We start from the raw sequence: 15,865 nt of genomic DNA on the forward strand, positions 1-15,865 counted from the left end.
GATAATATCGCGATAACAAGTCCTCGGTACGGTATTTATCGTGATATTGAATAATAAAGAATAAAAAAAAATTCAATTTTTTTTTTTAAATACAATTTGTTTTACTCGGAAAACGTTTCTTTATTACATAATACATCTGATTTGTAGTAGGATAGCAGTATTTTAAAGTGTCAAAAACAAAGTGACAGTAACAGACTGGAACAAGAAAACCAGTGTTTTTGTACCTATAGTACTACCAAACAAAGTAGGCATTTTCTTTGTGCCACTGCATCTCACAAATAAACAAGGACATTTAATAATCAGACCCTGCAATAAAATAAATCAAGTTTCACTTTAGTTTTTCAAGTAACTCAACTCAAACTCACTAGTCACTCACTCAGCATCATCAGACAGGTTTTTAGGAATATGAGAATGTCCACATTTCCAGGTATTTATAAGCTGGGATGTTTGGGCATTTACAATATCCCCTGCTCTGGAAAAAACTCTCTCGCTTGGTACTGATGTTGCTGGGACAGCAGTGGTCGCGTTAACCGAATATTTTATTTATCAATGACGGAAAAATCTGAAAGCAGTCTGTCATTTTGACAGATTAGAACAAACTCGGAACAGCGCCAACATTTCCCCGCAGCGAGGCTCTGGTGTTATGCCGTGTTATTCATGCCCTCCAAAAGAAAATGATATAGTTTCCAAACCGTACTTTGCCGTACAGATCAACACATGTCTGGGAGGTTTTGCTTTAAGCTGTGTGCGCTCCCGCGAGGTGCATGCACACACGGCATAACCCCCCCCGTTGACAGTTCACGAGCGTGCTCTCTCTCTCTGTTCAGACCCGACGGGTAATAAGGGATTATGACTGACATTTTAAGATCCTGTCTGTCAAAATGACGGACAGCGAAAAAGTCTAACGCCACCTCAGTGGGACGGAGAGATATGCTTTGGCCATGGGTGACAGCAGTGGGTCAAACTGTGCATTGTCTCTCCACCACTTCAAAAACAATACAGTTTTTGCCAAGAAGGTGAGGTTTATTGACAGAGATATACTGTTGGTACTTGTCAATGTCTCTAGGTGTGTTAATGTAGCACTGTAAATACGATGTCCTTTTGTGTTCTGTTGTTTTATGTTCATGTTGTAACCTACTTGCTGCCATGTTGGACAGGTCTCTCTTGAAAAAGAGATCGATGATCTCAATGGGACCACCTGGTTAAATAAAGGTTTAAAACAAAAAAAAGTGTTTTTTAAAAAAAAATATTTTTTTTTTAAAAATCGCGGTAGATTTAGTCAGTCTCACGACGGTATTGGGACGTTTATTTACCGCGATATTCGGTATATCGTTACATCCCTAATATATATATATATATATGTGTTATAGCATAGTCTTCCCAACAGAGCTGGCCAGCTAACCAATCAGAGCAGACTGGGCTCGGGTTTCAGGCAGAGGGTGAAAAGAGGTGCTGCAGCATAGGCAGTATGAGAAAAATCAAGTGCTTTTGGAACATTAAAGCATGTAAACATGTCACAGGAGAGGCACAACATAGAACCTTACATTTGCATAATAGAGTCCCTTTAATTTCAACTGAATATATTTCTCTTTTTCTAAATCTATTTATTTTAAACTACTGTATATATACACTCATAAAAATACAAGTTAATCTGGCACTTTATACAGACAACATTGTAATAAAGGAGCTGTCATGTGAACATATGGTACTTCTTGCCGCTAGTGATGCTTCAACTTTTCAACAACTGAGAATAAAGTAATAAGAGCTGATATTGCTGGTTTCTGGCCCCCTGGAGTTATACACCACTTGAGCTGCAGAAAACGGACAGCTACATTTTTTATCGTGCTGCACTGATAATAATTTCCCCTATTTTAATCTACAGTCTGCTCTCTTTAGCTGTGTTATTCAGTCGGCTATTCTCTGCAAGAGATTTTTTCATTTGCTTCTATAACCGTTGAAAGCCTAATTTCATTATGTAAATGGTATAAATGGAATGAGCGAAAGATAATTGAACGGAATCCCTGAGAGCATGCATTTGAAATTGTTAATCACAGAACCACCTCACAGTTCATTGCAGCAGAAATAAAACTTCCCAAAACAATTTGTATAGCCATCGCTATGTGACTGCTGTGTTTAGTTGGAACAGAGGTTTAGCGTTCATATTTATTTTGACTTTGCCCATTTACAAATTGTATTAAAACTCGACAAGATCCTTGATGTTCAGCCTTGCTTTTTCTTTGGGATACCGAAAGTCATAAGCTACAGTATAAAAAGGACAATTATAATGTCGCTGTTGTTTTCTTTTTCATACACAGAACCCTCATGCCTATAGCTGCTTTCAGGCGTACAGTACTTTAGAGTCCTGCCGTGCATGTTTCAGTGGTACATTAAAGCAGTGGTTCCCAACCTTTTTTCCCAAGAGCCCCCCCAAATGACTCCTGTTGGAAGTTGCGCCCCCCCCCCCCCCCCCCCCCCCCCCCACCATATATATACACCATATATATACACCATATATATACACCAGGCACAAATTGTTGGTATTACATTTTCAGTGTTGGGCTCATTAATATGAATGAGGTCTGTCTGACTCGCACGCACATACACACACACACACACACACACACACACACACACACACACACACTGCACTACACATGCATCATGCAGATTTACTGACTTGTGTGCACACACCCATATGTAGAGACACAGGCACACACACACACACACACACACACACACACACACACACACACACACACACACACACACACACACACACACACACACACACACAAGGGGGGTGGGGGGGGTGGGGGCGCAACAGCGGTAATTAAAGTTTAAAATTCTCAAAATGCTACAACTACTGTCACAAACTGGATGAATGATGTATTTTGTTAAAGGAGGATGTAAGCGTAATTAAGGAGCACTATTGGAGTGACTTTGATGGTTATTGGACTCAGGATTAATTCATTTGGATTCCCGCTGTATGCAGAAATTAAAGGACGGCGCAAGTGGAAACAATTCACAAAGGGATTAAACTGTTTAAAACACATGCTCAAAGTAAGCCGGATTTTGCCGATGTGTTTATGTGGATTCAAAAGTCGTAAATAATCTACAAAATGGAGGAGACCAATCTAATCGGAGCAACTGTGACAAATAATCCAACTGAAACCGGCATGGACAATGACTATGTTTTAAAAATGCGCTTATCCAGACAAGCCTGGTTTGGACACTTAACGCGCAGAAGAAACATTTATATTAAAGAAAAAATTATACATTTCTGTCTTTGTATGCCTTTAATAGCTACTAACTTGAATTTGTATTCAAATTAATTAATCAATTATTTTTTATATTTTATTGTAATGTAGAGACAAGGCTTTTAGTGACTGTGAAAGAATATTTTAATCCAAGCTAATTGTGCTTAAAACTTTAGATAGTGAGATTCCTTATTTCTCTTTGTGTTTCTTGAATCTTCTCTTGTTTCCGATGGGGGAGGGTTCCCATTGCTCTGCAATTGGAGACAAAGAGCTCTTGTTTTCACATCTGGCGGTCATTAGAAATGAGCGCGGGTTTCTGTGGTTCCGCCTCTTCTCATGTTGGTGCGTGGTATCTCGCCTTTGTGGCAGAGTTGGCCAGGTTTCGTCTGGACAAGGATCGAAGCTTGGCTACCTCTCCGGCTGTAATAATTATACTCTTAAATAAACTCTCAGTGCTGTGGCTAAAGACGAACCAGACTCCCTCATTTCATCTCAACATTGCTACATTATAAGTTTTCATCACAGTGACAATCATGTATTGCGTTACAATTATATGTCAAACAAAATCTAAATATGATATTTGGCCTCAAATCATCTGAGGCCTGGCGTCCCCCCTGCAATCTTTGGCTCCCCCCCAAGGGGGGCGCGCCCCCCAGGTTGGGAACCACTGCATTAAAGAGTCCCATGGCTCCTGATGCTAGAAGATAGAGGGACTTGATGGTTTTTAACTTATATATTTTGTACCGATGTGCTACTGCTTTGTCTCAAGGGAAATGTCTGAGAAATTCTGCAATCCTTGTGAAGGTCAAATGCTGGTTTACTCGCTTTGTTTTACATAGTATATCTTTGGGGTATTCCAGGATCCGTGTTATAAGACACAGATACAAATGTATCACATCAGATGTATACAGCCAATTGAAATAAATGTTGGTATTATCAGCTAATACTTTAGATAGATTTGGTTTGGGTAAAAATGTTTAGTATATTCTTTATGTATATGCAAAAACTATATATTATAGTACATATTTTTACTTGCACTCTGTTGCTAACTTTTGTTATACAGTATACAGTAGTCTGTTGTGACAAGAATATATGTGAATTTAAATGTAATACCGTGATACTATTCATTATTAATACTTCTTTCATTCTTCTTTTTTCTAGGACGTTGTCTGGGGATTGAACTCCTTGTTTACTGTAAGTTTTGCATTTCTTTTTATCTATTAACATGGATTTGTTGTTTAAAGATAAACTGCCTAAATATCATAGAGACCGGTTAAATGGCCAGAACATATATCATTTGTGCAGATTTTAGAAAAATAAATGTTAAACCTATATCTTTGAATGCAGTTTTCCATAAAATCTAAAAAATAAAAGGAAAGTATTAATTAGAACCCCCTATCGTTGACACAAAGTATTGAACTGAATCACATGAGTGTGGTATGTAGGTTAAATCAATGATTGAGTCCAAGCACTGATTATGTCGCTCTTTAAACCTGAAATAATACAATCATTTTAGACATTAGGGAAATTGTCTTTCTCATTATGAACAACACTTTGAGACGTAAGGGAAATAGCAACGCATTATGGTTGTGTAAATGCCTCCCCAGCTGGTTCTGGATGTCCCTTCTTGCTCATTCATACAGTGATTCATTACAGATTATTTGGAAGATTAAGATAACAAATCAGATTTTAAGTTATGTTAAAGGACCAACTGTGGAAATGTTTAATCGTTCAGAATACAATTTAAATATAGACAAGCTAAAGGATTTAATTATGTGAAAATGACTGCGAACATGCTTTCAAATATCAAATGGAATGGAGGATATGTTACAATCTTGTTAATGAACAGGACATTTGTCTGATTAATTAAACATTTGGATGCCAAAGCAACCGTAAATAAGCAGCTGAAAGGAATGAGATTATTTAGTTTGGCCCAGATAGGCATACTTTGCTAACCTCAAGCTTGCATAAATCCATTATCGATTAAATTTACCCAGAAGTCATCACTGGCTCTGATGATAATGATGATGGTAATCTGCATTGATGTGTGGTCATGCCCTAAATCTCACCTCCTAATAAGGATACAAACTCTCAGGCCTTCCTCTTCTTTTATCTCTAATAACACTCCACTTGCCACGCTTGTTGCGCATTGTCTCTACGGCAACATCATCATTATAATGCTTTCTTTTTCCCCACTTGCAGAATCCAGGGTGACATTGCAGACTGTAAATAGTGCTGAATGGGCAATATCTTCCTCTGCAGTTGGTTTTTTGGAAACAAAATGTGCCTTACAGATAGGATTATTGACCTATGCAAAGTTCTCTAATAAGAAGACAAAGCGTTTTGCGTTCATGATTAATCACTTTCATGACTCGCTATTAGGGCTGTAACGATATATTGAATATCGCGACATCGCGGTAAATAAACGTCTCAATACTGTCGTGAGACTGACAAAATCTACCGCGATTTTTTATTTTTAAAAAAAATAATAATAATTTGTCATCTGTCAATAAGCCTCACCTTCTTGGCAAAAACTGTATTGTTTTTGAAGTGGTGGAGAGATAATGCACAGTTTTACCCACTGCTGTCACCCATGGCCAAAGCATATCTCTCTGTCCCAGCAACATCAGTACCAAGCAAGAGAGTTTTTTCCACAGCAGAGGATATTGTAAACGCCCAAACATCCCAGCTTCTACCTGGAAATGTGGACATGCTCATATTCCTAAAAGATAACCTTGATGATGCTGAGTGAGTGAGTTAGAGTTGAGTTACTGGAAAAACTAAAGTGAAACTTTATTTATTCTATTGCAGGGTCTGATTATTATATTGTTGACACTTTAAAATACTACTATCGTACTAAAATGCTGTACAAATCAGATTTATTATTTATCTAAGAATTTTTTTTTAACATTTTTTCCTTTATTTTTCAATATCGCGATAAATATCGTACCGTGGACTTTTTATCGTGATATTATCGTACCGTGAGCTTTTGGTATTGTTACATCCCTACTCGCTATTCTTCAACTTTTTCTCGATAACTTTTTCTGTCCTCACGTCGTCTTCTCTCTTTGCCTCTGATCCAGGACCTGTTGAACTTTGATGACCCTTTGAACATCGATGCAGCAGAACATCATCTGAGAGACAAGGTGAGGCTTTACTGACACATCCAGGGCGATTGTCATCTCCGATTCTGTTTTGGTGTCACACATAAAGCGCAACCAGTGACAGCAGCCGATTCACTTGTGAAGCCTTTTCACAGTTCTTAGATATGCTTATCGTCTCAAAATTCATACACATACAACTTCATTTTCTGCTGCAGCTGTCAGTGCGCACTACTTATGTTTGTAGGTAGAATTATGTGATATTGAGAGGATAGGGCTTTTATCTGGTGAAGTAGGATAAAACAAGGCACAGAATGGCTGTGATAGTGTGCATACAACATAGTTAACATTTTTAACAAAATTAGGTGCCCATACATGACTATTTTATTGTATACCACAACAGCACACTACATATTCAAATCAGCAGCCCAAGCAAATTCTTGACTTCCCCCACACTTCAAAAATGTTTTTATATATACTGTATATATTGTGTGTTAACATTATGTTTCTTTTTGTGCTTTTAAAATGGCGCACAAATGAGTTCTAAACCGAAGAATAAGTGCTCTCCCCGGCTCCGATGAACTCAAATTATTTTAAATGAGTTTCTGGTTAGACTTCTTATATAAGGTCTGTGGTTAACAAAAGCTTACAAGATTTTCCCCCAAAAATAGAAAAGAATAACCCACTTGTGATTGCCTGTAGCATTTACGTGTCTTTAAAACGATTGTTGCAAACAAGGGACAAAAAGGAAACGAGTCAACTTCAACACGTCAAACTTGAGTCAGTATTTAGCTTAGCGGTGGAGTTTTAAAGTAATGTAGTTTGTTTATAGCCTAATATTAGCTATTTACTTGTGGCGATTGCATTAATGCTCCAATTGTTATAACATTGTTGGTTATATGTTGCGATTATCCTGCTGAACAAAACATGAAAGTACCATAAATGTGTGTTTATAACAAAACCTATTTTGTTACTATATTTCAAAATTTACTTTTGGCCGAGGGAGCCCTTGCGATGCTTACATCCGGGTCAGCCTTCAAAAATATATCAACCCTGCACCACCTTGTTACGTGGCATAGTTGAATTCCCAGTTCTGATTGGTCAATTTGGACATTCAGTTGTCTACTTTTTTCTCAATAGCAGATGGTTGCTAGAGGAAGAGACTGTAGCTAAGAACGCTCTGATCAGGCTTCCATATGGTTCAGATCAATCCGCAGAAAGAAGTCCGGTCAATTTATCGGTTTTTGACCACAAAAACACATTATTTTTCAGTTCCTTCATCGGAAAACAACATGGATTACTTTCTGAATATATATATATACATCTGAATGCCTGTTTATGTCTATGTGTGATTTTTTAACTGTACATTAGCTATACTTTATCTAGGCCTTCACATCCAGCAATTTCCAGATAAACAATGATAGACTTTAAGCTGTCTGGGGAGCAGTTTAATGCCAGCCTTCCCCAAAGCAAAACAGATTTTCAAGATGTTTCCAAAAGATAAACACCATGGCTAATTGATTTTTGACTCCCCTTATTCACAATTTTCCATTTTTATCTTGTGTATTTACTCTCTTCCATTCAGTTACATCAGACAGTGTCAGAAAGTTGCAGAAAGTGATGTTCTCCGTGTTTTGCTTACAGTAATCCTGAGTTTGCCGACCAAACTAATGTAACTCTGCCGGCAGCCTGCTGAACCAGAGTAATAGTTGTTACTTGAGCCTGGGTTGAGGCGAGCTGAAAGCATTTTAAAGTAGAACATTTTACCTTTGACATTGTGCGCATAGCCTTTCCCATGATGCATTGGGATGGACCCAGCAGGGCGTGATAATGGCTGCCATGCGACCTCATTAGATTTTAACCGAGTTTGTCGGTGTGTGAGAGGGAAAGACAAAGTGAGTGTGCAAGAAATGAGTGCTGTTTTTTTGCAGAGGTATTCTTCTGAATTATTCTCATAATGCTGTCTTTAATCTCTGAGAAGTTTTGAATTCAAATTATTGAAACTTGTTCTGTTCTACTTAAAACATTTTTTTTTTAAAAATCTGTTGAAATGTCATGTTTTCTGTTTAATTTTGCATCGAATATTTCTTAACTTTCCGGAAACTTTCCGGAAATGTTCTGCCCCTTTGCAACCCTAATAAGGCCACTACTGAATGGATTTCCAGGAAGTTTTTTTTCTGTATCAGAAGGTTTTGAAATGTCAATGTATTTCCTCATAGGATCTAAAGGCAACAGGGTGGTTACTGTACTATATATGTGTTCCATCCACAGTGGCTAATTAACCTCACAAAACGTTGGACGTCGTCTAGAACAGGGGTTCCCAAAGTGGTTTCTCAAACTTTTTCATACCAAGGGACACTTAACCAATAAAAAAAACACTCACGGACCATCTAACTCTACAAATATCCAAAAACAATAGGCCTGCTTCCCTGTTAGAGCCAGTATTTTGATTTGATAAGGAAGGCCACCTAATTGTGACGTCTGTAGTCAACGCACTATAAAGGACTACAATTCCCACGGCGCCTGTGCTAACGCCACAGTGATGGGCAACCTGTTGAGAGACGCCATCGAGGAACAGTTTTTTTAACCGTACTCAACCGTACTCGTAACGTACAAGTACCCTTTAAGTTGTGAAGTTATAAGCATTATCAAGAAAGAAAGAATACCTAAGTTGTGTTGTTTTATTTGAGTTTTGCCTATTTCTTTTGAATATTGTAAAGGCCTATTTTTCTTTGTTGCATGTGCAAAAGATTGTTATTTTATTTTTGAGCAAACACATCGCAACATCTTCTAAACCAGGCATCCTCAAAGTCCGGACTCCGGTCCAGATCTGGACCGAACCACAACTGTCTCTGGACTCTGAGCAAATTATACTTTTCATATGTATTATCTGTATTATCTGTGTTATCTGCGAGACATCGCCACAACGCAACGAGTCAAAATGATACGCTATGTCCATAGACTGCAAACAGCGCTCTGCATGTCCTGTTCCACTGTCTGTGTGTGTCTGTCAACGCATTGGTCCAATCACATTCAGCATCCCGTCAGCATTTTTTCCCCCCAAACAATCTGCGAATCAGAGGCACAGTAGGGCGGGTCTTCGCGGAATGCGGGTGGGAAAAATGTGTGTCTCGTCCATAGACTGGTCTCGTCTTTTTCAACCTGTCTGAGTCAGAGCGAGATATTAAAAAAAAAAAAATTCAGAGCGAGAGTTAACAGCTCATCTAGTTCCATCTGTACTGTAGCTAGTAGCCTAGTTTCACCTACCGGGGTGGCAACTGACACCCTAAGAATAGGCCTTGCCACCCCAGCTGCCACCCCAGTTGGCAGCTTTGTTTTGAAAGAAAAGTTGTGGCTCATCGGACATTTATGAGAGAAAGTCTCTAATGTCCGAGTGCAAGTGAATGCAGCACAAGATGCACGTCATGTAACCCCTCCCCCGGTCCTGGCGCGAGCATGGACATATGATTGGCGGCGATTTCATTTGAACGGGACAGCGCAAAACGAGAAGCATTCGGACCCAAGCACTGAAGGAATGAGGTATTTGCGGTCTACACTGACAGAGAAGAGACTGTCAGTTTGGCTGTACTCAGCATTGAATCAAAATGCACTAAAGCTGTTGATCTTAATACGTTTGTGAGGCGTTTTGCTGAACAAGATGGTATTCGCCACATTCATCTGTAATAGACATGTCAACTTAATGCTATGCTCACGGATGAGAATACAAAACTGTTAAGATGATGACCTTACGTGTGTAAATATATATTTTTCTTTGAGGGGGTCTGCCCCCTCAAAAAAAACAGTTTTAAGTCCTGAGAAAGTCAAATAAGACGGTGTGTAAAACTACACTCCCCAGCCAAAAAGAAGTAACCACTTTGATTTAACTAGGCCAGTAGGTAAGGACATTCCACTGCACAATAACTGAAGTATAAAATAATGCATGACTGAAGTGATGGAGACCATGTTGAAGGCAAACAAAAAGAGGAAATAACAGGTAAAATCAAGCAAATCCCCCACTCAGATTCCACAGCAACCAGAAGAACATAAATACTGGCTGGTGATTTGATTAATCAGCTTTGTGATGGAATAAAAAATGCACAGTGCATTTCCTTAGCTGTGCGAGTCCACTGACACCACTGACAATGCTCAGTTGCTGGTGTTTGTGAGTTTTTATGATGAGGCAAAGGGGGAGTTTGTTGAAGATGTGTTGGGCCTGACGAACCTCAGTGGACGCACAAGGGGGCAAGACATTTATAAAGCAATAATGGGAATGATGAATGAAAGAGGGTGCAGCTGCCTTTATTCATAACTGTGCAGCTCTTACACTGCGACTCTGAGGGGTCAAGCACAGACACAATAACAATGAAAACTGCTGCATACAGATTATTTTTGTTTTTGCAACCTCGTGTTAAGAATCTTGTTGCAATTGTTTAAAAGTTTGAATGACCGTAATAAACGGACCTTTGTATTATTGAAACATTTATTTTGGACCTTTAAGATTTGTATTTGAGTACCCCTGTTCTAAACCATCGGAAGGCCAAGCAACACTTCAAACTGTGAGTAATTTAAGGAAAGAAACGAGTTAGAACTGTCTGTTTAAGGCGTCTAGTGGCTTGGTGGAAAAACAAGGAAGGAAGCCACGACATTGTTAAAAACTCTCGTGACGGACAAATCCGTGTGGAATTAAATGGTTACCACCATATTATTATAATGAATGAAATACTCTTGGAAATGAATGGATACGAGTGGATGTGAATCGTGAGTTTACAAATCACGGACTTCATAGTGAACAAGGAAGGACCGCATTGACTTTCTGGATTGTGACAACGTGGCTTTCTGTGGAAAAAGGCTTGTGCCTCATGTTGTGGATGTTGCAATACAGTATAATCTAATGCTGGAAGTGGAATAAATTCACTTATGAATAAAGTGTGGAACTTAACTCAAGGAGCGCATCTTGAAAAGCGCTTTAATAAGTTTGTCTATCTGGCTTACTGCCGCGGATCCAAGCCGCACACTAACAAAGCGCAACATTAAAATAAGGACAGCTGTTTACAAGTGGATGTTTAATGACAATAAAGCATAACAATGGCTGAAAAGGAAAATGTGGAAACGAATGAAAGTCCTATGGACCCAAACGGGAATGAACGTGAAGTGCCCGTGGAAAATGCTGACGTCAGACCAAAAAGAACAATAATACCTACAGAAAAGGCTTTAGAAGATAAGCTGGTGCAGTTAATTAAAAAAAGGAGAACGAAATTGGGTCAAGTCAAAGAGTTTTTAAACTCACACTACTCAGTGCAAGAAATGCTGTCGGAGCAAGAACAAGAAAGTGATCATGTTGACTGGTATCTCCCAAAAATTGCATATTTCAATGAGTTTCAAGATGTGATGAAGAAATGGTTAGCTAGAGCTGCCTCCTTTGAGCATGTGCCTAACAGCTTCATCAGTAAGAAGAAAGGCAGAGGCAGAAAGAATGAAGCAATGAAGGCCAATATCAGAGCTAAAATGGAAAAGCTTGAGCTTCAAACTGATATTGATGCTGCAACAGCCAAAATTAAAACATTGGAAGCTTCTGAGGATGATGACTCTGATCCTGACGCTTGTGTGGGAGAGGAGCAGTATGACACGGGTCAGCCAGATGAAAATGATGATTTCCAGGATGAAGAGAACCAAGGAAAATCTGTGGAGAAGGACAATAAAAAGAGTTTCATATACTCAAATTCAATGAACTCAAATCATGCAGCCCCTAGTGGTCATGTCCAAGTATTCCAACCAGGGCCCACAACAAGGACAGCAGCATCAGCACAGCAGCATCACTCCATCCAAGTCAGACAAAGCTCTCGTACAGAAAGCAATGACTTTATTCAAGTAATGCAGCGGCAAAACGAAATCACTGAAATGCTAATGAAGGAGCAACGCTTAACATTACTCCCATCCAGAGAAATACCCATCTTTAAAGGAGATCCATTACAGTACCTTTCATTCATCAAGTGTTCGAACATACAATAGAAGATAAAACTGACAATTACAAAGACAGGCTGTTCTTTCTAGAGCAGTATACAGAAGGCCAAGCTAAAGACTTGGTCAAAAGTTGCCAATACATGGATTCTAAAAAGGGCTTTTTGGAAGCCAAAAGACTGCTCCAAGAGAACTATGGACATCAACTCTTAATCGCAGCAGCTTGTTTGGACAAAATGTTGAACTGGAATGCCATCAAGAGTGAAGATAGAAAAGCACTGCATTCTTATGCTATCTTTCTTCGTGGATGTTGCAACACAATGGAAGATGTTGAGTTTTTGGATGAAATGAATAGCACATCAAACATGAGAAATGTGATCATGAAACTCCCATTTAAACTTAGGGAAAAGTGGAGAACAACTGCATATGCATATTATGAACACAATAAGACAAGAGCAACGTTTCCAATATTGGTCGACTTAATTGAAAAGCATGCACGCATTGTATCAGACCCCATGTTTGGAGACATACAGGATGTCATGCCAAAAAGGGATATTAAAGTGTACAAATCACCCAGCAATAAGCCTGCGTAGTAGTTTTGTTACTGTGACAAGCCCAGGAGTAAATGAGGAGCAAAAACCTTGCCAAAACATCAAATCAGACCATAAAGGCATTACTGTTCAGAAGCGCTGTGTATTTTGTGCAGGAGAACACACCTCTGAAACATGTAAGATGAACAAAACATCTCCCAATGAAAAGATCGACTGCTTAAAAGCACAAGGAATTTGCTTTGGCTGTCTAACGAAAGGACATCTAAGCAAAGACTGTCAGAAATGAATGAAATGTGAAGTTTGTTCAATGAAACATCCAACAATATTGCACATCTACAAGAAAAGGATTGCACAAAACGACAACTCTGATAAATACACCCAAGCAGCTTCTGTAAGCAGTGCATTAGTCTCTTTAAATGGCAGAAACCACACTGGGGCCGGTGGTCAACAAACCCTACCAATTATCCCAGTTCAAATCAAGTTGTCAAACTCGAACCAGACTGTGCAGACTTACGCATTTATGGATCAGGGAAGCACTGCAAGTTTGTGTACTGAAGCCCTTCAACAAGATTTGCATGCCAAAGCCAAGAGAACAAAAATCCTCTTAAAAACAATGATTTTTTATCAGCTGCCTAAAGTATACACACAAGAGGAAATTCCTGCTGGAAAAGAGCACATTCCCACTCAAGAGACCATAAATAAATGGAAATATCTAAGAGAGATTAAGTTGCCTGAATTGGATTGTGAAATCGGGTTGCTTATAGGAACAAATGCACCAAAGCTAATGGAGCTGTGGAAAATAATAAACAGTCAAAATGGAGGACCCTTTGCTGTTAAGACAGTCCTAGGTTGGGTTGTGAATGGACTGAATCAGGAAACCACTGAATCTGAGAATACTTCATGTGCTGTTGTTAATCGGATATCAGTGACAGATTTAGATGAGCTGCTGGTGCAACAAGACAATCATGACTTTCCAGAGAAAGGTTGTGATGAGAAGAAAGAGATGTCAGTTGAAGACAAACTATTTTTAAAGATCATGTCAGATTCAGCTCAAATCAAAGATGGACATTATCAGCTTGAACTTCCATTTAAACCGAAGAATATCATGATGCCAAACAATCGCAAACTTGCAGAGCAGAGAGCAGAATCATTAAAAAGGAAATTCAAAAGGAACAAAGTTTTCCATGATGAATATAAAACATTCTTGGAGGCTGTGATGGTAAAAGGTCACGCTCAGCCACTGCCCCAAGTGCAGCTCAAACCTGAGAGTGGAAAGGTGTGGTACATACCACATCATGGGGTTCATCACCCAAAGAAGGGCAAGATTTGTGTAGTGTTCAATTGTTCCGCATCTTATCAAAGATATTCATTAAATAACAAGCTTATTCGGGGTCCCAATATTACCAACACGCTACTTGGTGTGCTCATTCGATTCAGACAAGAACAGATAGCTTTCATGGCTGATGTTGAGGGGATGTATCTTTAGGTCAAGGTGGCTCCTGCCGATCAAGATTATCTTCGCTTTCTTTGGTGGCCAGGAGGAGATGTCAGTTTACCTCTCGCCGAGTACAGGATGACAGTACATCTATTTGGTGCCACTTCATCAGCAAGTTGTGCAACCTATGCTCTCACTAAAACCGCTGAAGACAACAAAGATGATTTCTCTGCAGAAGCTGTTGACACTGTCGGAAGACATTTCTATGTTGATGACTGTTTAAAATCTGTCGCTTCTGCTGATCAAGCTGTGAAGTTATGTGAAGAACTCAAGGATCTTTGTGCAAAGGGAGGATTTAATCTGACAAAGTGGACAAGCAACAGTAAAACTGTGCTGGCCTCCATCCTAAAGAGTGAAAAACCCAAAGAGGTAAAAAACCTGGACTTAGAGACCCAATACAATATTCCAATAGAAAGAGCCCTAGGGATACAGTGGCATGTGGAGGAAGATGTTTTCAAGTTTCAAGTCTGCTTAAAATCTCAACCAGCCACAAGGAGAGGCATCCTTTCAACAGTCTGCTCTGTGTATGACCCACTTGGATTTCTTTCACCATTTATCCTCACTGCAAAGCATGTCTTACAAGAGTTGTGTAAACTCAATTGTGGGTGGGACGAAGAAATCCCGGAGGCTCTCAAGAAACAGTGGCAAAGATGGCTCATGGGATTAAAGCAGATAGAAAGCTTCAAGATTGATCGATGTATCAAACCAAAGAATTATGGACAAATTAAATCTGCACAATTGCACCATTTCAGTGATGCAAGCGAGATTGGATACAGTGTTGTCACCTACCTTAAGATGACAAATGAAGATGAAGACGTTCACATATCCTTCATGTCAGGAAAGTCACGTTCCCAAGATTGGAGCTCACAGCAGCAGTACTGGCAGTACGCATGGACAAGATGATCAGAACCGAGCTGCAAATCCCATTATGCAAATCTGTCTTCTGGACTGACAGTACATCTGTTCTGAGATACATCATGAATGAAACGCTAAGGTTTCAGACATTTGTAGCCAACAGAATAAGCCTGATCAGAGAAGCAACAGCAACATCACAGTGGAAATGCATCAACACTAAACTGAATCCAGCAGATTATGCATCTCGGGGATTGGCAGCAGAATCGTTCTTGAAATGTGAGACTTGGATAAATGGTCCATTGTTTCTGAAAAAACCTGAGGACAAATGGCCTGAGTTTCCGGACGCACTTAAAATGGTCAATGACAGTTATCCTGATGATCCAGAGGTGAAGAAGGACAAATTCAACGTGAACCCAAACATTGCAACTGACCTAAATGGCACAAGCAAGCTAGTGCATCACTACTCTGATTGGAGGAAACTGAAAAGAGCAGTTGCATGGTTCCTTCAAGTAAAACATCTCTTGCTGCTTTCAAGTAAGAAGAGGAAGGAAGTTACTTCTACTCAAGCAAAATAACCAAATCGAATAAAGCTGATTGAGAAGGAGATGAGTGTTTAAATACTCTATGAGAGGTCTCACACTCTCTAAG

General features: G+C 39.3%; 1 protein-coding gene across 1 annotated transcript in view; it reads left to right on the plus strand.

Annotated features, from left to right (window-relative positions):
- ube2f (ubiquitin-conjugating enzyme E2F (putative)) overlaps window positions 1-15,865 on the plus strand; it is a 98,521-nt gene that overhangs the window by 45,490 nt on the left and 37,166 nt on the right. Inside the window, exons 8-9 of the mRNA XM_034208767.1 lie at window positions 4,419-4,451; window positions 6,341-6,403. Of these exons, the coding sequence (XP_034064658.1) occupies window positions 4,419-4,451; window positions 6,341-6,403 (96 nt within the window). The remainder of the gene's footprint in view (window positions 1-4,418; window positions 4,452-6,340; window positions 6,404-15,865) is intronic.

This window comes from Gymnodraco acuticeps, unplaced genomic scaffold (assembly GCF_902827175.1).
Source record: "Gymnodraco acuticeps unplaced genomic scaffold, fGymAcu1.1, whole genome shotgun sequence".
Lineage (NCBI taxonomy): Eukaryota > Metazoa > Chordata > Actinopteri > Perciformes > Bathydraconidae > Gymnodraco > Gymnodraco acuticeps.